The sequence below is a fragment of the Pleuronectes platessa genome, chromosome 17, assembly GCF_947347685.1.
Source record: "Pleuronectes platessa chromosome 17, fPlePla1.1, whole genome shotgun sequence".
NCBI lineage: Eukaryota > Metazoa > Chordata > Actinopteri > Pleuronectiformes > Pleuronectidae > Pleuronectes > Pleuronectes platessa.
The window spans coordinates 21,733,028-21,753,315 of NC_070642.1; the positions used below are offsets into that span (position 1 = coordinate 21,733,028).

Consider the following 20,288-nt stretch of genomic DNA (forward strand, 5'->3'; position numbering starts at 1 on the left):
TTAAAAAGCGACAACCGTCAAACGCAGATGAAACGTAAAGTTGAGTGTAAACGGTTTGACCTGTAAACCACTGGGCCGTCTTTAGATGTGTCTCCATCTCATTAGCAAAGGTCTATGAGAGGTCCTGGTGAGTTACATGGAAAATCTCCCTCAGATCTTTAGAGCTAGAGTTTATTCACATTACAGCTACTTCCTGATACAGGAATCTGATCCTGACCAGTTAGGAGCTAAAGATCAAACCTGCTCTTCAACGGAGACGAGTTTTAAAACCGAAGAGACGGACTTTGTTTGATAATGAAGGGACGTGCTGAAGTGGAGGCCTGGAGGGTAATGGTGATCTGAACCACACACACACAGATTCCTGCTCCCCAGGAGAGGCTGGTTGGATGGCTATACTGTCCTGACAGTAATCCTCAGATTAACTGGTTGAAAGGCTCCACCAGTCGGCAGACAGGCAGCCGGCCGACTGGAACAAACACACAAATGTATATGCAAACCTGAGCAAGTGGGTCAGACCGCCCAACAGAGCGCCGGCCCGTCAGACGGTCCAACCAGCTGGGGGGGGGCCTGAGATGTCAAATGAAAGAGGCCAGAAATATAGTCTGTGAGGCAGCCGTGGCCTTGACCTTTGACCTTGAAGTGTCTAAGTGAACATTTGGAACAAATTTGAGCTTGTTCTCGAGGCTTTGATCTTTGATCTTCGGCCATGACACTCTAATCTTGACCTCACTGAATCTGAGTGAATATTCTTACTACATTTGAGGAAAGTTAGTTCCTGAGACATGGAGTCACCCCCGGATCACATGAGGACACCGACTGAGACCCGAGGCCAAGTTCCCTGAGATGTTGGAACGATGGATGTGCCAAGTGCCTGGAGAAATGGAGAACTGGTGCTTTTCGGGGAACTGGTGACAGACTGGTTTTCTCTGTTACATGCACTTTGTCACGATAGTAAACTATTGGTGGCATTAATCCTGAAAGTCTTTAGAGCCTGAAACCCAGCAGACGTCTGTATGTTCTCATTCCATCTGAGACCAGCTCAAAAACCCAGTGGAACCTTGTTTGCTGTCTGGCGGCTCGGGGGTTAAATTACTTTGAGCACAGAGAAGACTGGGAGGACTGGGAGCTCTGCTGGCGTTACCGTGGCGATCAAGTCCTCTCCCTCGCCATGCTCACCACCAACTCGGTCTCCACGGTTACGTTGTGTCCGTCGCTGAGCCGAGGGTCGGTCGGGAATAATAATGTGCAGTGAGGGTGCATGAGAAGAAACACACACACTCACTCACACACACACACACACACACACACACACACACACACACACACACACACACACACACACACACACACACACACACACACACACACACACACACACACACACACACACACACACACACACACACACACACACACACACACACACACACACACACACACACACACACACACAGATTCACTCTTAAAGGATCTAAATCAACTTTTTCTTTGGTTTTTGTCCAAACCAGTGATCAAGTCTATAACTAATAATTATTTTCCATTCATTTGAAAGACCTACAACGTTTTATACCAGTTTTAGAAAATCAAACAATCAGCTTTTGGGTTTCTGGGATTTAAAAAAACACACATTTGACCCAACAAAAACATAACACAACCTTTCATGTCATCTACGTCACATCTTTGCATAAAATAGTGTGCGCAGAAAACGTATTACTATTATTACTTATTACTTATTACTATTATTTAACTAATTTAAATTTAGTCCAAAATTTAAAAAAAAAAGTTTTGCCTTGCAGTTGCTGTCCTTCACCAGTAGGAGGTGCTGCACCCCCCCCCCCCCAACGTCACTTCTATCAGTAAGCACAACTCTCTCTGGTTGTATTTTTTATAACTCCTCCTTCTATATTTAAAAGACTTTGAGGTTTGAAGACATAAACAAACTCAGTAATTCACAACCAATACAGTGAAGATGAGAAATAAGATAATGATAATGTCATTGAAACATGGATTTGTCGCTTTGACAAAATCAGCCATGTAAGATTTATTTTGCAGCACCTTAGTTTGAACCACATGTGTCCGAACACAGTGACGGCTGTTGTTGGGTTTGTTTCGGTTGCAGCCTGAGTTTTGGTGAACTGAGTGGATGCAGTCCAACACTGAGCTGTGAGTGAGGGGACAATAGAGTCTGGGCTGGGGGAGGAGGGGGAGGGGGGGGGGGGATGCTTGAGATGTTGGCTGAGAAACGAGATCGAGGTTTCTAGAAAGTTTGGAAGGGAGAAGAATAAGACGGGGGGGGGGGGGGGGGGCAGCGGTGGTGTGAGGGGCTTGAATCTGAAATGAGGGGGTCAAATGAGGTTTGTCCCAGTTGCTTCTCCAGCAGAGACAAACAAGCCCTCACTGGTTTTACGTTACCAGTTCTTACAACACTGAGAGTTAATGCTCTTTTAGAATGTGTGACACACAAGGATATTTATATATATATATAAATGTGACTCAAGAGAAATTCCTACAGTCTCTTTTGAATTAATCTACATTCACACTCATCCCTGCTGCTTCGAGAGCGACTCCATCTACAGTCCCAAAAATCACCTGATGAATCAAAAGCTGGGAGGAAATCAAGCAAACTTTATTTCAGTGGAGGGCATCATACAAAACATTCATTAGAAAACATCATTAAAAAAATAAATCATGTTCTTATATGTGACACCTGAGAAAGATCCCTTCAGAGTCCTTCACCTCCATCCAGCTTCACGCTACCATTCTCCCCCACTGACACATTTGGAGTAGGCCGGCTGGTCCAGGTGGAGCACGGCACACACCTGTCTGACCTTACACTCGCCATTACACCAGATCCGGCTGCTGTAGCTCACCATGAAGTTCCTGAAGTACTTGTCGAAGGCCTTGGTCTGCGGCAGCCTGAAGCTCAGGCCCAGCTGCAGCAGGCTCTGCGGCTGCAGGTCAGTCAGTCCAAACGCTTCAGTCATGATATATTCAAGCCTCCAGTCGGGGCTTTGTTTCTCATTGGCTTCCGTCAGATTCAAATAGTACTGCCAGATATCCTTCACAGAGAGAAAGGCACGGAGAGGGGGGGAGGGGAGAGAGGGGGGGGGGGGTAACAGTCTTTGAGTCTTTTTGAAACAGAAACCGTTTTTGTTTCGTGACTGACACCGTGATTAATCACCAGGAGGGACTTTCTCTCCTGGCTTCGATCGGGGGATAAAGAGACATTTCTAGTTTCATCGGGATGGAACAGAGTACATTTACTCTGTTACTGTACTTGTGTACATTTCTTATGCGGTTCATTTCACTCCATTCTCAACGACATATATCAGTAAATAACTGTACTTTCTACTTTGCTACATTTTGACAAACCATTGTGTTACATGTTCACATGTGAGGAGTCGCTGGGATGAACTGGAAGGGAACTTTTCTGTTTGCTGCACAGATCCAATTCATGTTCGAATACAGATTTGGATTATCAGCTGTAATATTTCACCCATCCAAGGTAGACTTACCACAAGCTATGAGACTGTGCACCAACGTTATCAAGGCCGATTGTTATCAACTGTGTTTTAAGTAAGACGTGTGTTATTCAAGGAGAAGGTTTCTTACCAACAGAGCGTAGTCCTTGATGTCGTACCAGTACATGCGGAAAGCCGGGTTGTTAGAGTACGGCTCCAAAAAGCTTTTGATCGGTGTCACAGCCGGTGCCACGAAAAGAGAATTCAGTGGTTTACCTGCAGAACAAAGGACAAACCTGTGAGTTCCAGATTTTTACATTTCGATATAAAATATTGTACAAAATTGCACGTTACCCGTTTGGTCCAGCAGCACCATGATGCTGTCACGGTGGGTGTGGCCATAGAAATGACCTGCGATGACATAGCTGTACTTCCTGAAGATGGAGACCAGCCTCTCATTGTGGCTCTCTCTTATAGCAGTGATGTTTCGGGCAAAGGGCAGGTACCCCACCGGTACATGGGCTATAATGTACACCTGAACATGAAGAGGGCCACGTGTAAATCCCTGCTCTACACACACAAATACAAGTAAAGGGGACAGGATCACAGACACTGACTGCAAACAGCTTTTTACCCATAAGGTTTTTACATACAGAGTTTTTAACTTTTTGATTCCTCTGCGGAAAAAATAGCTTTAGTTAAACAATGTCCAAAGAACCAGGATGTGATTCCTTTGATAGTGATACAAGCTATAAAGACAGAAGGTGTCAGGACCTTCTCCTGACTCTGAGCAGCTTTCTCCAAGGTGTTCTCCAGCCACTCGAACTGTCCCGCAGGGTCCGTCATGTTGCTTGCGACTTTATTAGGTCCGTAGTAAAGGATGGTGTTGAGACTGACCACCCGCAAACCAGGCTTCACCCGCTGAGAGTAGAAACCACCTTCAGGAACAGGAACAAATCATATAATGAATCCTGCTGCTTATGTGAGTGTTATCATAAGATGCTGTGGATTTTTCTTATTAGATAATAACCAAACACTCTGTGGTTCCAGCTTGTCATCACTCTATCACTGTAGACTGAATAGCTCGGGGCTTTGCACAGAAAATCCAAGTGATTATTATCATTATCATAATATCATAGGTCTGAGAGGCTTAAACTGGAATAATTGGACCAATGAAAAACTCTCACAGTTGCTGATGCATAAGCTCAGTTTGAAGAGGGTCACAAAAACAAATCGAGGGGCTACATGATATGGACAATGATATGAGGGCGTGGAAACAGACATGAGACAAAGAGTGCTATGGTCACTTAGGGTGTTCAGTAAACCAAAGTGTCCTGACATGTTACCCTGTGAGAGTGTGAGCAGAGCTTCAGTCTGCAGCCAGGGCTTCCACAGCTGGGCAGCCGCTTGGTAAATGGCGTTAGTGACGGCCGGCATCTGGTCCTGACAACAAACATGTAAACTCTAAAAAAACAACATCACTAATTCCACAGGACTCTCAAAGGAGTAAAGCAAGTTCGACAGATGAGTTGAACCTATAAAATCTAAACCTCCTTGTTCTCTGAGCAAAGTTTGAGATTGTGCTGCGTCCTGTGACTCAAAGTTACCTGTGGCCAGAAGTCGTGGTTCCCCAGGGCGGGATAGACCGTCATGTTGGGGAAGTGCAGCCTTATGGTCTGGGTCATGTTCCTGATGACCTGGATCACCATGTCGGTGGAGAGCTCGCCTGCAGGGACGTGAGGTGGACTGTCTCTGTGAGGGAGAAGGTGGATCACATCCAGTATCATTAGAGTATGAATATTACCTTTTAATGCCTTCAGTCTCAGAGGGAATTCCCATTTACATGTGAACAGGTTTCATTGTTTTCATTGTTTTATGACTTCCAGCGAGGAGTTTATGTTTCCATCAGCGTCTTTCCCACACTCGCCAAACTTATTTGGAGGAAGAACTGAAGATGAACCCAATAATAATTTATTTTAAACGTCAATCAGTCTGTGTATCAATATTTCTGGTTCAATAACTTGTTTTCCCAAGTCACAGGGAGCATATAAGTTTTCACTCTTCTGCTTTTTCCTACATATAGAAATCAGTTTTTCCCCCAAAACTGACTTCCTAATATTACAATCCCCTCAGGATCAAAGTTGAGGACGTTCTCTTCAAACATGGTTGCCTCATCTGATTTTTTCCGGAACTGTAACATATTGCAGAAATAACAAGAATTCCACTGTACAATGGAATTCCCTTGAAAAGACACACTCATGCTACAAAGCCCAGTAACAATAGAATAAAGCCCAGTAACTTCATCCTCCAGCCCAACTTCAAGTGTTGAGGCCTATTCTCAATAAGACTGAATTCCAGGCTTAGCTGATTAGCTGCAGATTAATAGCGCGCCTGTGGCTACGCTAACAGTTTGTTCTGTGTCATTATTTCAGTGAACAGAGGTTTACACACTCAGAGAATGCAGAGCGGTCGTTAAGCTTCATGACGAGTGGATAACGCCTGCTCATCTGTCACAGCTCAATGCCTCAGTCCTCCGTGGGGCTTCACTCACTAACGTGCAACTGAAACATACAGAAGACGTGAATTCAAATAACCATTGAGTTCGGATATTGTGCTCTTTCATTTTGAGTTAAAATCAAACTCTGACTGCAAGCAGCTGTGGCTCAGGGGGTAGAGTGGGTCGTCCGCTAACCAGAAAGTTGGGGGTACGATCCCAGTCTCCCCCCCATTCTATAGATGAAAGCTTGGTGGAGGTAAACGAGCTGCATTGACTGCTCACTCAGAAACCACAGACAACACAGTGAAGAACAACTATAACCAGAGGAAGCGACACCTCCTCTTTCTGGCACACGTGAAAGTACAGACACACACATGGGAGCGACCATGGTGACAATCGAAACTGGGAACTTCATCAAAAATCATCAGCACCTCATATTACACTTTCCTTTTGAGGAAGTGAGATACTGTCGGCACAAGAATACAAGTGGATGTGAACTGAGGTGAAGCCGCGTCCCACCATGACGCCACCCGCTTGTGAGCACACACACACTGTGGTATCCGCCCCCCAATACATCCGGTGCTTTTTGGCCTATTTCATTCTAAATTATCATAACTTACTAAAGTAAATCAGCTGCTTTGAAGAAGACTTGAAACTAGAGAGTGAGACATAAACTCCTTAATGTTTACTGACGTTATAAAGAGAGAAGTAGAGTCATTTTCTCATGGACTTCTATAGAAACTACCAGTGGAGTCGCCCCCTATTGGTCATTCAAGAGAATACAGGTGTCAGGAACGTATGAATTAGCCTCATTTTCGGACCTGGACTCTAAGTCCTTTTTAATATATTACTGTTGCACTCTGTCATTGGTGCAGAACACCCACCCCTCCCCTATCAGTGCACTGACCCGGTCCAGATGATGAAGTCCTGCTGCTGTGTGAGCGGTGCCATGTGAGCGAAGGCCGACTGGATGAGCCGGTAGGGCGAGTCACACAGGAAGTCTCCGAACATGCCGGCCTTGGTGGCTGGGGCTCCTTTGGAGGAGAAGCAGACCTTGGTTGGATCTGGGGCCAGGTGGTAGGTGGGGTCCAGGTGGAGGTCAGTGATGTGCCAGAACCTGCCTGGAGCGACGGGGGAAAGGTTCGGAGAAAATGAAGACAGAGGCAAATGTGAGATATAAAACAAAATTCTTGAAAAGTAAAAAATGTATTTAAAATTTCCTTGAGGCTAATAGGATATTATAAAGAGCATTTAATAAAAAAATTCAAGTGAATTGCCGAGAAGATGATATTAACCTACACAGAAGATCTACAAACTTCTTTTACTTGATTGTTCTTTGCTATTATGTTTCTTTAATCCTGTTATATTGCAATTACATTTCAATGCTACGGCATTATTGTGTCTGTCGTCTTCTATTTTAGAATTTTTAATATAGTAATTTGCGACCTTAGGTTTATAGGTTATGTGATTAAGTTTTGGTGACATTTTAATTGAATATAAAATAATCCTAGTGACCTTTCTCTAGTGTGTTTCATCTAAATTGTTGTTTTCTTTACCTTAGAATGAGCACTTTATATTGTAATACGTTATATTTACGATATATTTTATATTTAAATAAGGAGCGGGTCCTCTCTACGGAGGCCGCCATGTTTTTTTTACACACACATTTTGAGTATTTATGACAACTGAAGCTACCAGTTTCTCTTTGGTGTTTGGAAAGGGAGGGTGAGGTGAGGGGTCTTCACCACTAGATATCACTAAATCCTACAACCTGTACCTTTAAATTACATTGTATTTTTTTCCTTCTTGACTTTCATGTTTTGTTTTCTGTTTTTTATTTGTCCTCTTTATTTGTAAAAACTGTGTAAAATGTGCTTTATATATCAAGTTATTAATATTATAAAGTTATTAAAATCCATAAAACCACCATTAGCCCCATTTAATGTGGCCAACACGTATTAACCAAACTCCAGTTTAAATTCTATCAAGGTCAAATGTTTTCGATCATCCACAAACAAAACGCACATTAAACAGAAACATTTATCAGAGAGTATAAATCCAATCTGTCTTTAGGTAAATTCGGCTCGTACAACATCTGCCTTCCTGCTCCAGATGTGAGAGGATGTGGATCTTGACCGGACACACACGGTTCATCGGTGTCGAGTGAAGATGGTGGAGCAGATAAATCCAGTGGATTGATTCACACTGAGCTTTAAACCTGGAGGTTAACGGCAGCAACGTGACGGCTTCACGGAGGATTCACCGGGGCTTCCTCTCACCTGTACCCGGCAGGTAGCTGCTCCCAGTCGGGGCCGCCGCCAGCGGATCCGCGCTCCACACCAGCAGCACAGCGACCCCCAGAAAGAGTCTCATGTTGAGACAGAAACGAACAACTGGCAATATTATATATATGTTTATTATATATAACGTGTAAACTCCAGCAGCTGAGGCTGTTGATCATTCTCCTGAGTGAGAACCAGGAAGAACAACAGGTCATCATGTGACTCAGGGGGAGGAGCTGAGGGGAGAAGAAAGACTGCGAGGAACAACACATATAATACAATATATTATAATATAATATAACACAATGTAACATAATACCATATCATATCATATCGTAAAATGGTATATAATATAATGTAATATAATTGAAAATGATTGAATTGAATTTAATATATTATATTTTATATTATATAATTAATATGATTTAATACGATTTTAATAATCCATGGGACAACAATGGATTATCAGGGGTGTGATTAACTAAGTACTTTTAGTCAATTTATCAACTTGACATTTATTGGCATTATTCTATGCTACTTTTTACATTTAGTGGCATATCTTATTTTACAGGTGAAGTTATTTTGATTGAATTAATTTTTAATTATTATCAGTCCTTTAAATGTGGCAGATTTTTTGTTTTATTTGCCTGCTCAGTGTACTAAAGTTGAGTTATAACACACACACACACACACACTCACACACGTGGCTCAAAATACACAAACACCATTAGAATTTTAATGTTCTGATTTTATTTGTGTGATTAAGCTGCAAACATCAACTCCTCAGATATTAATCACGATTGTAAACTCAGTAGAGGACAAAGCTAAAAGGGGTTTAAACAACATTTAAATCACCAGGTCTGTTGTTTTAACTGGGAAGTTGTGAAAATGTTTTTTTTAAAGCCTTTTCTCACAATGTTTGGGTTCTTTCCTCACCGATAACACATCGTTTCACCAAGTTTCATCTGTTCAATAGCTTTTGTGGCATGGGTGAAATCAGAACTTCCTTTTTGTTTAAAAACGATGGCTTCAAAGTTCAGCACTCGAATAAATGTTCTGTTAATGCTGCAGCCAGGATTAAACATAAGGCCGTAGAATTCAATAAAATAACATCACAGGGGACAATTTGACCCATTGAATAAGTTTGCTCCACTTTGTGGTTTTGCATCATAGTTTGCATCATGTGTTGTGCAGCCTGGATGAGGCTGGATAAACAAAGTCCTTTCTATTCCCCTGCTCTGTAGACAGGTCACGGGTCAAGGTTCAGGTTTTCAGTCCATAGTATTGAATTAACTGAATTAATCACTTGTATAAATAATGGAAGCGTCGACACATCACATTTACTTTCCGTGTTATTTTTTATTTCATGTTTCACACAGGTTTGCAAAGATGATCCATCCACCGAGACAGAAATGTATTCATATAAAAAGAAAAAATCAATCTTACAAAATGTGCAGCCTGCGGGTCGTGAACATGTAGATGAAGTGCAAAGAGAAGCAGACGTTCAGTCAATAATAATTATAACATCAACACTTCTTGGCTGGTTTGGGGCGCCGGCGGGGGGGGCACTCATGCTTTCTCGTAGCTACGCACTGCGTGGATGTCTTCGAAGGTCAGATTCTGTGAGGGAGAGAGGAAGGGCACCGTCAGAGGGAACGTCCATTGTTTAAATCATCTTTAATGAGTCAGAAGTGAAATTGCACAAAAACAAGCACTGATTCCGAAACAAAGTGAACTCTATTTTTGAAAAGATGCTAAAGAGACAACCTGCAAAACGTTTCCACACACAAACAATTCCAGAATAATTACGCCTGAAGAGCTGAAGATCTAATGTTACGTCTTCTGAAGAGAGAGTGAAATGTGGGACTGGGGAAAAGACGATCTGAGATTTGATACTAGTGCCTGTGAACATTCTTTCTCTGTGCTTTATTTCATATTCCAGTGATGCACAAATAATGACTTCACTTTGTCTTTCTTTAGGGAGCTCAACTTTCATTTGTGGTCATGTGGCTGCACAGAAACACTATGTTATAAAGTTGTATTGTCCCTTTCTATTTACTGGCAATTGTATATCAGACGTATATGATCTGAGTCTTTATTCTTACCATGACCATCTTGCCGTCCTTGATTTCTCTGACAAACTTGGTCTCTTTGCCGTCCCACTTCTGGACATGGACCAACTTGTCTCCCTCCAGAGACACCATGGACTGAAAGACAAAGAGAAAGGATATTTTTAATGTGAGACAGTAATCAGTTTTATTTGTTTGAGGTTGAGAAAGAGCAGTGGTAAGAAATAGGATTAAAGATTAATGGTGAATAAGGTTTTTCATGCAATTTATAATTAGGAATAATTTAGTTAAATAGTTAAACCACGTCTTAAACGGCTCCTATGGTGTCACTGAACTGTCGTTTTATGCATAAAAAAGTTTTCATCATAAGTAGTGTTAAATATTTTAAAGCTTAAATGAGTCTTTAAATATTCTTCACATTCTGTCATCTTACTTTGCAGTTCCTGTCATCGGCGGTGGCTTCGTCGAACTCCTCTCCCAGCTTGAAGGAGATCTCTGTGTTTTTGAAGGTGCTCTGGGTGCGGATCACCACCTTGTCGCCCTCCTGGCTGATCACGACCGTCGGCTTGGTCACATTACCAACCTGCCGGGTGGCAAAGCCCACGCCTGAGCAGAGGACAGGAGTGAAACATGGTCATTAACGTCCTGACGTCCTGAAGAAATGATCTTAAAGGGGTTGACACTGAAATACAAAACGATTTAAAAGGAAAAAGGTCTATTACTCACCAAGTGCTTTCATGTAATCATCAAAATTCTCACTGTCAACCAGTTTCCAAGTGGCACAGAAGGCGTCGACCATGGTGACGGTTTTCAGAGAGGCAAAGTAATCTCCAAAAGCAAACTGAGCAAGCAATAGCTCCTGCAAGTTTACCCCTCGTGTTATAATACGGCCTCTTATTATTATGTATGCTGGTGGGTGGCCCACAGCATCCCATTGGCTCAGGAGATCTCTGTTCTGGGTTCTGATTGGGTGTTACAATTGGGTCACGGTCTTATGGATGCTCTTAGGAGAAAAGCTAAATTAGCCATTTGTACTCCTAATGATGTAATTATTCTCAGGCACAGGAGTCAAAACTCTGCTTCTAGAAAAACTTGTGCATTTCATGACAAACTCAATTCAAAGGCCCAAAAACTCAGATGCAAGTTTAATATAAATAAAACTGTGAGCGTCAGAGCTTTGAACAGACTCAGACTTTTCTTTCCTCAATCAGGGAGCGAGCTTCAGGAGCTGATCCATATTTAATCATTTCTACATCTTAATCCCCTGTCGGCCTCGGGGGAGACGGGCCTTCTCGAGACTGGAATGTGCTCCGTGGGAGGGGGGGTGTCAGTGAAGCAGAATCAGTTTGTTTGACAGCCCTTTGTCCTTAACTGCATTAACAGCCCCCCTCCAACTACAATTTATTCATGCTCAACACACATACTAATGACTGTCACCAAACGTCTATGTGTGTGTGTGTGTGTGTGAGACAGAAAGTATGTGGCAGTAGATTTCTCACACAAAGTGAATGTATATGTACAGTGTCATAGCTGATTCGACATTTGAGGTTTTCCAAATACAAACAACCGACAATCAATAAAACCCTCAATTATAGATTTATTATAATAACAGTAAACTTTATTTGTATTTTTGCAAAAACAATGACACATTTTGCAGGATAAGATAAAACCAAACAATTAGATTTTTTTTCTTTTATTAATATAAAGGTATGAATATTTGTAGTCACGGTATTTAATAATGTTTCCCTCCAAACCATGTTGTCATGATCATCATCCGTCTGTTTACTGTACAGATAACCACTCGTCCCTGACACTTGGACTTAGACATGTAAAATGTCACTAAAGAATTTCTTACATTTACTTTTAACTTCTTTCTTCTCTCCCATTATCACTGATATCTCAGAGAATAATTCACGGATCTTGAATAAAAAACCCAGACTTGTTTAGGGAACTGATATTTATATATGTGTGAAGTTTGGTGCAGGTTTTATGAATTTAAGGGGACTTAAAATAAATGAGCTTTATTAAGTACCATTCTAAATCCTTTTTTTCCCCATCATGTACCCACAGCTTCTTTTTCACTTTTTTACCCCTGTTCTTCATTTTCATCTCATTTGAAAACATGAAGGTTCCCAAAAACTGAAGCTGTTGTCCCCAAAGCTCACAAATACTCTCTTCTCCACAATGAGCATGTTCCTGTTGGACATTATTGCAACAGAAACTGACTAAACTGTGGTCTGCAGGTCTTGAGACACTGAGAATGATTTTGGATACTGTGTATGTTTGGATGTCTGCATAATTTTGGACATATGGTGAAGGGAGAGTTTACCCCGAGGGGAGGATCTCTGCTGCCACTCTCTGGTGAGAAATGGACATGTGTTGTCAATGTGGAGAACCCACTGATACATTTCCTATGAAATAATTGAAAAATAAATTTACTTGAAAACATCTCAGCATCAAAACTACTCCAGATACTCAACCACCTTTTCCACTGCGGTGTTGTCTTGTCATTTTACAGTTCTTCCTTTATAATTATGGCCTCATAAGGCTCATGCTTTATAAGCTTCTCTACTTTCTGTGCACAGGGTTAGGGTTAACCTCTCTTTTAGGAACTGAGTGACCCATTACTGTTCTTCAAGGCCAAACAACCTTTGACTCTTATAGTTTGTTTGACCTCTTAAATGCGTTTTCATGTGTGTTAAATTACAGATCCCATGTGAACTTTCAAATTACAACTTTGTGCAAAACTACTACCGGAATACGGTTTCTCACCTTTGTGAATCCTCAAACGTGAGCGATAAATATTTTCCCATAGATGTTGCAAGACTATGGCTTCTCCCCTGTGTGACTCATCATGTGGACTTTCAAGCCACATTCACGTACAAAGCTTTTCCGACATATTTCGCAAGAATATGGCTTCTCACCTGTGTGAGTCAACATATGCCTTTTCAATGTGGACAACATATATAACTCTTTTCCACACAATTGCATAAATTTACGTTTCGCACCAATGTAAAGATTATTGTCTAAGTTACTCTTACGACCAAAAGGCTTTCCACAAGTGTCACATTTGAAAGACGTTTTCACTTGTGCGAGTATAAGAGTTACATAAAGATACAGTTTAACAAAAAGGGAACAGGTGCCACTTCAATGATGAGTGATGAGCAACAGATAAGACGGACATGACCCTGAAACTTTGTGAAACCTAAGAAAAGAAATGAATCATAAATAAAAACAAGAAAGTTCAAATTAGAGGGGCCATGACATGTTTTCGAAGGCTTCTTCTTCTTCTGTTTATGTTTGGAAAGGCTCATTACTGCCACCTTCCCGATTGGACCGTTTTTCATTACTGACTTGACTCATCTTTTAATATCAGTCTTGCTATATTTCACATCCATATTTCTTTCTTAGCTCCTTTTGCATATTTATCTATCAGTTAATCTCCTTCTGTAACAGTATGTGCCAGAATCCACAAAATGAATTTGGGCTTAGAACACGACATCTTGTTTAGAATCTGACTTGGATGACTTCCAAGCAGGAGCACGGGCAGTGGTCCATCAATTGATAAATTACAGTTATCACTTCATAGGAGAGAGTGGCCAAACTTGAATCAGGAACAGTTTTGACTTGTTAAAGGTTCAGTCTCTGAGCTTCTTGAGCTTGCCTCATATGACTTACATACATGTCCCTTCAAAGTATCTTTGTCCTGAGAAGTTGCTGTGATATGAATTCTCCCCAGGGTGATCTCTTCTCATGTGCTATCAATTAATTCAGTCTGCAAACTCTCTCATAGGATTTTAACATGTTTGAGTCTTGAAATGCTTTTTCATGTCTGACGACTGAGTGAATCCCCTCCCACACGTTGGGCAACAATACGGCTTCTCACCCGTGTGAGTCCTCATGTGGACTTTCAAATAACCAATACGCCCAAAACATATCCAACATGATTGGCAACATTACGGCTTCTCACCCGTGGGAGTCCTCATATGGAGTTTCCAATATTCACTACCCCCAAACCTTTTCGAACAATAGATATTCTCACCTGTGTGAATCCTTATGTGGCTATACAAGACTTTATTACTTCCAAAACGTTTCCCACATGTTTGGCAAGAATATGGCTTTGCACCTGTGAGACAATACATGTGGTCATCCAAGATGCTACTACCTGCTAAACCTTTGTTACATATTTTGGAATATGGCTTTTCACCAGTGTGAATCCTCAAATGTGCAGTAAAGCTACCCTTATACACAAAAGCTTTCCCACACGTGTCACATTTGAAAGGCTTTTTGTTTTTGGAAGTATTAGAGTCAGTCTCTGATGTGGGAGACTTTTGAACTTAGTCACTGCTGTTTTCATGAATTTTCTTTTCATGCTGTCCCTCCTGACTGGTGCACATTTCCTCCTGTTCCTCTTTAATCTGTGGAGGTTCCTGTTCCTCTTGGTCCAGACTGGAGCTCCTCTCCTGGGGACAGAGCTGCTGACAAATCTCCTCCTCCTTACAGACATGCTGCTGTGAGAGCTCTGGAGGAACAAAGAGACACAAGACAATGGTTAAAACTGTGATGTTAAAATAAAGACAATTTAGTTTCAGATTGGATAATTGCTGTGAAAGTTACAATACTAACTTCTTCCCCAGTTTTAGCACCACATATTGTTATGTAAGAGCTTGTTTTATTTATGAGAGCAACAAAATAAAGTAACATGCAGTGTTTTCTCCTCTGCAGACTGAAATAATAAAATGATATCAATTTGATGTAAGAGAAAAGAATACAATGAATTAAAGGACATGTTTGTGAAAAGACCGTAGTTGCAGGATGGCTGGACAGCCTCAGATCATTTCTCATCTTCAACAACACTGAACCTATATACATCCTTGTTTTGTAAACACACATTTTTACCTGTATAAATCTTTGAATGACTTTTCATGTGTTTAAACGCAGAGAAGCTTTTACCCCAGAGTTCTCATGTGAACATTCAATGCATCACAATGTGAAAAACTTTGCCCACATCTTTGGCAAGAAATCTGCTTCTCACCTGTGGCTCCTAATGTGGAAATTCAAATGACCATTTTGTGCAAACCTTTTACGGCATATTTTGCAAGAATATGGCTTCTCACCAGTGTGAACTCTCATGTGGACTTTCAATTCACCACTTTTCACATAACATTTTGACATATTTTACAAGAATATGGCTTCTCACCTGTGTAAGTTCTCAGATGGAGTTTTAATGTATCACTACGGCCAAATCAAATGACAAATGAGTTTCAGATTTTTTTAAACTTCTACATTTCGCAAAAAAATCTTGTGTAAGAGGATTTAATATTTTCTTTGAATCATTTATGTGCATTGAAACTTTTTAACGCCCATTTTATTTATGAGAGCAACAACACGCAGTGTTTTCTCCATCCAGACTACAAACACAGCAAACACAGAGAAACAAGTCCGATGTCAGCCACACTCGTCCATCTGGGTAATCGAGCATGTGCTCTATGGTAAACTTAAGGAATCCCTTGGGTTTACTCTTGGTAAACAATTTCATTAAATCCAAGGATTTGCATGAACCTCTCCAATGGAATAATTAAATTCTTTATTATCAGGATGTCCCAGTCGGTCTGTGAAAAGCCAACAGCTGGTCCAAAAATGCTGACAGGAACTAGAAGGAGATGTCATTGCCCCTGTCGTAGCTCCTCTGCATTGGCTCCCTGTCAAATTCAGAATATAATTCAAGACCCTGGGTTAAAGGGTTCGTTGGATGAGCCAGTCTGATCGCAGATATTCAGAAACAAGCAAACATTTGGTAGAAGATGTTCTATGTGGCTTTATGAAATGTGCCATGTTAAAGGGACTCGTGTCTGAAGGTGGAAAGATAAAGAGCTGAGTTTGTCGCTTTGTCGGAACTTCACAGGGTAACCCCCACCGGAAGTAGACGGACAAAGCGCAGCAGCGTAAGCGGCGCTAGCAGCGTTAGCTCCATGGATGTTAGCAGTTAGCTGGGAGTCGTTGGTGCGGTTGTGTCGCAGGTTTGCGTTCAGGTTGTCCGCGACGCAGCGATGTCTTCGGAGCAAGAGGACGATCGTCAGCGCAGACTGCTGGGCATCGTCATGGAAGCTGAAATCAAGCTTCACAGGATCGGTCTGTACAACCGCAGTGTGGCTGCTAGTGAACTCCGAGGTTTCTCCAGACAGAGAGCAGTCGACCCGGGGCCTGTTCCAGCTTCAGTGCAAACACAGCGAGTGGCCTCAGTCCTGATGGGAAATCTTCTCCTGTTCTAACCTCTGTTCCTTCACTCCGAAATGAAATGTGACGAGACCAAGTAAAGGTGTGAAGGAGACGCTGTAAGGAGTTAGGAAAGGAGAGTAAATCCCACTCCACTTATACTGTGCGAGTTTTAAATCAACTTTATTTCTATCGGAAGACAAGTACAGAGTTCTGTATCGAAGGCAGGCTAGCTTCCATTGCGCCTGATTTCTCCTTCAGACTGGAGCAGGCATCAGACCTGGCACGCACTTTACAGCCAGACACACAATATGATGCATTTACTTCTGATTGACTCATTTCTGTCTTCGGAGGCAGGAATCAGCAGAAATCATGATACTTCATCTTTATTGTATTTTGACCAACATATATCACATTCATATTATCGAGACTCCAAGAAACTATCAAATTGTTTAAAATGGGCATAATATGTGTCCTTCAAAGCTGATTGGAGTGCAGTTGATGATCATCGAGGTTTGATGAGTTCAGTAGGGATCTTCAAGCCAAACCTGATCTACTGTTGTCTTGATGGAGAAAAGTCTGAACTCAATTCTACTTTTTTTATTGTTTCTTCATTTAATTGTCTTACAAGCATCCCAGTTGTAACCTCTGTCTTGTGCCTCTTTTTTCCTCCAGTGCTTCCACAGCAGCATGTCTTTAAGGAGGAGGAGGTTCTCACTGACCAGCAGCTCTGTTACCAGGAGAGGAACTCCAGTTTGGATCAAGATGACCAAAAACCTCCACAGATTAAAGAGGAACAGGAGGAAATCTGGATCGGTCAAGAGGGAGAGCAGCTCGTACTAAAGCAGGAGAGTGAAACCTTCATGTTGACTCCTGATTATGAAGGAATGTACCACAGTGAGCATCAGCTCTTCTCTCACAACTCTCTTGTGGCTGAGAATCAAGATCAGAACAGAAGAAACCATTTAGGATCATCAAGAAACGAATCAGAGATTGACTCTAATACTCATACAGGTGAAAAGTCTTTCAAATGTGACACTTGTGGAAAAGCTTATGTGTATGAGTATCAATTAAAAATACATCTGAGAGTCCACACAGGTGAAAAACCATATTTATGCATCGTATGTGGAAAAGCATACATTACTGTGTTCAGTTTGAAAAGGCATATGACAACTCACACGGGCGAGAAGCCCTATTCTTGCAAAATATGTGAAAAAAGTTTTGGACGCAGTGGCGTCTTGAAAGTCCACATGAGGAGTCATACAGGTGAAAGGCCATATTCTTGCGATAATTGTGGGAAAAGTTTCAGTGACATTTCCGCATTGAATAAACATATGAGTGTACACACCGGGGAAAAGCCGTTCTCTTGTGAAACATGTGGGAAATGTTTTGTAAGTAAAGGCGTTTTGAAAGTCCACATGAGAACTCACACAGGTGACAAGCCTTACTCCTGCAGTTTCTGTGGGAAAACATTTAGAGAGAAGTCAGGTTTGAAAAAACACATAAGCATGCACACAGGAGAGCAGCCGTTTTCTTGTGAAACATGTGGGAAAGGTTTTGTATGTGCTAATGATTTGAAGGTCCACATTAGAACGCATACAGGTGAGAAGCCATTCCCCTGCAGCACATGTGGGAAAAGATTTCGTGAGAAGTCAGGTTTGAAAAAACATATGAGCGTGCACACAGGAGAGAAGCCGTTTTCTTGTGAAACATGTGGGAAAAGTTATGCACGTAGTAGCATCTTGAAAGTCCACATGAGATCTCACACAGGTGAGAAGCCCTACTCCTGCAATACTTGTGGGAAAAGATTTTATCAGTTGTCAGACATGAAGAAGCATGTAAGAGTTCATAACGATTAAAAGTTGTGTACTTACATGCGAGAGAGTTTTCGGTCTTTGTGAAATGACAGTCCACAGTTCGCACTGCAACAACTTAGGGTAAAGATATTTAGATGTGACACATTAGGATCATATGAAGGGAGATCACGAACATCAGAGACTCAACCTTTAACAAGCCCAAACTGTTTCTGATATAAATTTGGACCCATTCCCTGTGAAGCAGTCACCTTGTGCAGAATTTTTTTTTCAAATTCTCCTACCACAATTTCAATGCTCCCTGCCCCCCCCCCCCAAAAAAAGTCCTCATTGGTCGGACTCAATTTTTAAAAGGTACCAACTGATTTGTGCTGGAACAAGTTGTTGTTGGAGATAACGTTTTTTTAGTTAACAAATCTTGGAGAGATATTTCCATCAAATGTACATTTGTTGAATGCTTTTTATTTTATTATGTTAAACTCAATTGTATGATGTTATATAAAGATTGTTATATTGAAAATGTTATTTATTGTATAAAGTCTGTGATATTGAAGATGATAAATTATGTGGTACTGTGGGGTCATCCTGTCAATTCGTGTATTTTTTACATCAAATTGATACAATTTTGATCATTTCAGGCTTCTAATGTCAAACATACAAGTTTTTGTAGATGTTCTTTCTGGCTATATGAAATATACCATATGAATAAAACTGCATTTTGACAGAATATTTCTCTCAATGATGGTTCATCAAACTGATGATCACAAATTGATGGATTGGATCATGAGGGTAATCATGAGCACCATCAGTCTAAGGGCTCATCTATGCAGCCTTTACTTTTACTTCACTGCTCACATACAAATATGTGTCAATGGTTTTATGGGAACATCCACTATAACAGAGAAACTCAGAGCCAACAATGTCCTGCTTGTGAAGACCTGCAATCAATGACCTGTCTGACTACTGCAGCCTCAAAGCAATAGCAATGACTTTAACATCTATAAATAAATATGTTGATGTATTTCGTCAGTGGCTCATACGGGTTGAGACAGGAGTTGAGGCAGAGAATGTAGTTGGGAGAAGAGAGTCTGAGTTTTGGAGTCTGGGCAAATTCCGAGGACCTTAGGTAGATCAAAGATTCTAGGGTTGAGTCAACCATAGCATACATAGCCTGGACGTAAGGAACAGTGGCTGACACGCTCACACGCTCTCTCTCACACACACACACTTCTCGCATTAAGATCCATTCATTATTATCTGGGAAAACGTTTAAAATTACACTACATTCAGCAGATGCTTTTATCTAAAGCGACATTTTCATCATAGGTATACCTCAACTATGAGAGACAAAATGAGGAAAAAAAAAAATCCAGAAAATCACTGTTTTTTAAAGAACTTATTTGCAAATTATGGTGGAAAATAAGTACTTGGTCAATAACAAAAGTTCATCTCAATACTTTGTTATATAGCCTTTGTTGGCAATGACAGAAGTCAACTGTTTTCTGTAAGTCTACACAAGCTTTTCACACACTGTTGCTGGTATTTTGGCCCATTCCTCCATGCAGATCTCGTCTAGAGCGGTGATGTTTTGGGGCTGTCGCTGGGCAACACGGACAATCAACTCCCTCCACAGATTTTCTATGGGGTTGAGATCTGGAGACCGGCTAGCCCACTCCAGGACCTTGAAATGCTTCTTACGAAGCCACTCCTTCGTTGCCCGGGCGGTGTGTTTGGGATCATTGTCAATCTGTAAGACCCAGCCATGTTCATCTTCAATGCCCTTGCTGAGGGAAGGAGGTTTTCACTCAAAATCTCACGATACATGGCTCCATTCATTCTTTCCTTTACATGGATCAGTCGTCCTGGTCCCCTTGCAGAAAAACAGCCCCAAAGCATGATGTTTCCATCCCCATGCTTCACCGTAGTTATGGTGTTCTTTGGATGCAACT

The 20,288-nt window shown here is 41.4% G+C and overlaps 3 protein-coding genes across 3 annotated transcripts; 1 reads left to right on the top strand and 2 right to left on the bottom strand.

Annotated features, from left to right (window-relative positions):
* Positions 1-2,605: 2,605 nt before the first annotated feature.
* smpdl3a (sphingomyelin phosphodiesterase acid like 3A) lies at positions 2,606-8,447 on the bottom strand. Its single transcript, XM_053445453.1, has 8 exons — positions 8,238-8,447; positions 6,866-7,079; positions 5,069-5,213; positions 4,808-4,904; positions 4,236-4,399; positions 3,816-3,996; positions 3,613-3,737; positions 2,606-3,059 (listed from the first exon to the last, which is right to left on the bottom strand). Exons 1-8 carry the CDS (start codon positions 8,329-8,331, stop codon positions 2,754-2,756), a joined length of 1,326 nt encoding a protein of 441 aa, XP_053301428.1. The 5' UTR covers positions 8,332-8,447; the 3' UTR covers positions 2,606-2,753.
* Positions 8,448-9,579: 1,132 nt separating this feature from the next.
* LOC128460329 (fatty acid-binding protein, brain) lies at positions 9,580-11,194 on the bottom strand. The gene is made up of 4 exons (XM_053445484.1): positions 11,036-11,194; positions 10,743-10,915; positions 10,346-10,447; positions 9,580-9,860 (listed from the first exon to the last, which is right to left on the bottom strand). The coding sequence occupies exons 1-4, from the start codon at positions 11,106-11,108 to the stop codon at positions 9,810-9,812; spliced, it is 399 nt and encodes a 132-aa protein (XP_053301459.1). The 5' UTR covers positions 11,109-11,194; the 3' UTR covers positions 9,580-9,809.
* Positions 11,195-16,232: 5,038 nt separating this feature from the next.
* Positions 16,233-19,066, top strand: LOC128460314 (oocyte zinc finger protein XlCOF6.1). The gene is made up of 2 exons (XM_053445454.1): positions 16,233-16,441; positions 17,201-19,066. Exons 1-2 carry the CDS (start codon positions 16,360-16,362, stop codon positions 18,382-18,384), a joined length of 1,266 nt encoding a protein of 421 aa, XP_053301429.1. The 5' UTR covers positions 16,233-16,359; the 3' UTR covers positions 18,385-19,066.
* The last annotated feature ends 1,222 nt before the right edge of the window (positions 19,067-20,288 follow it).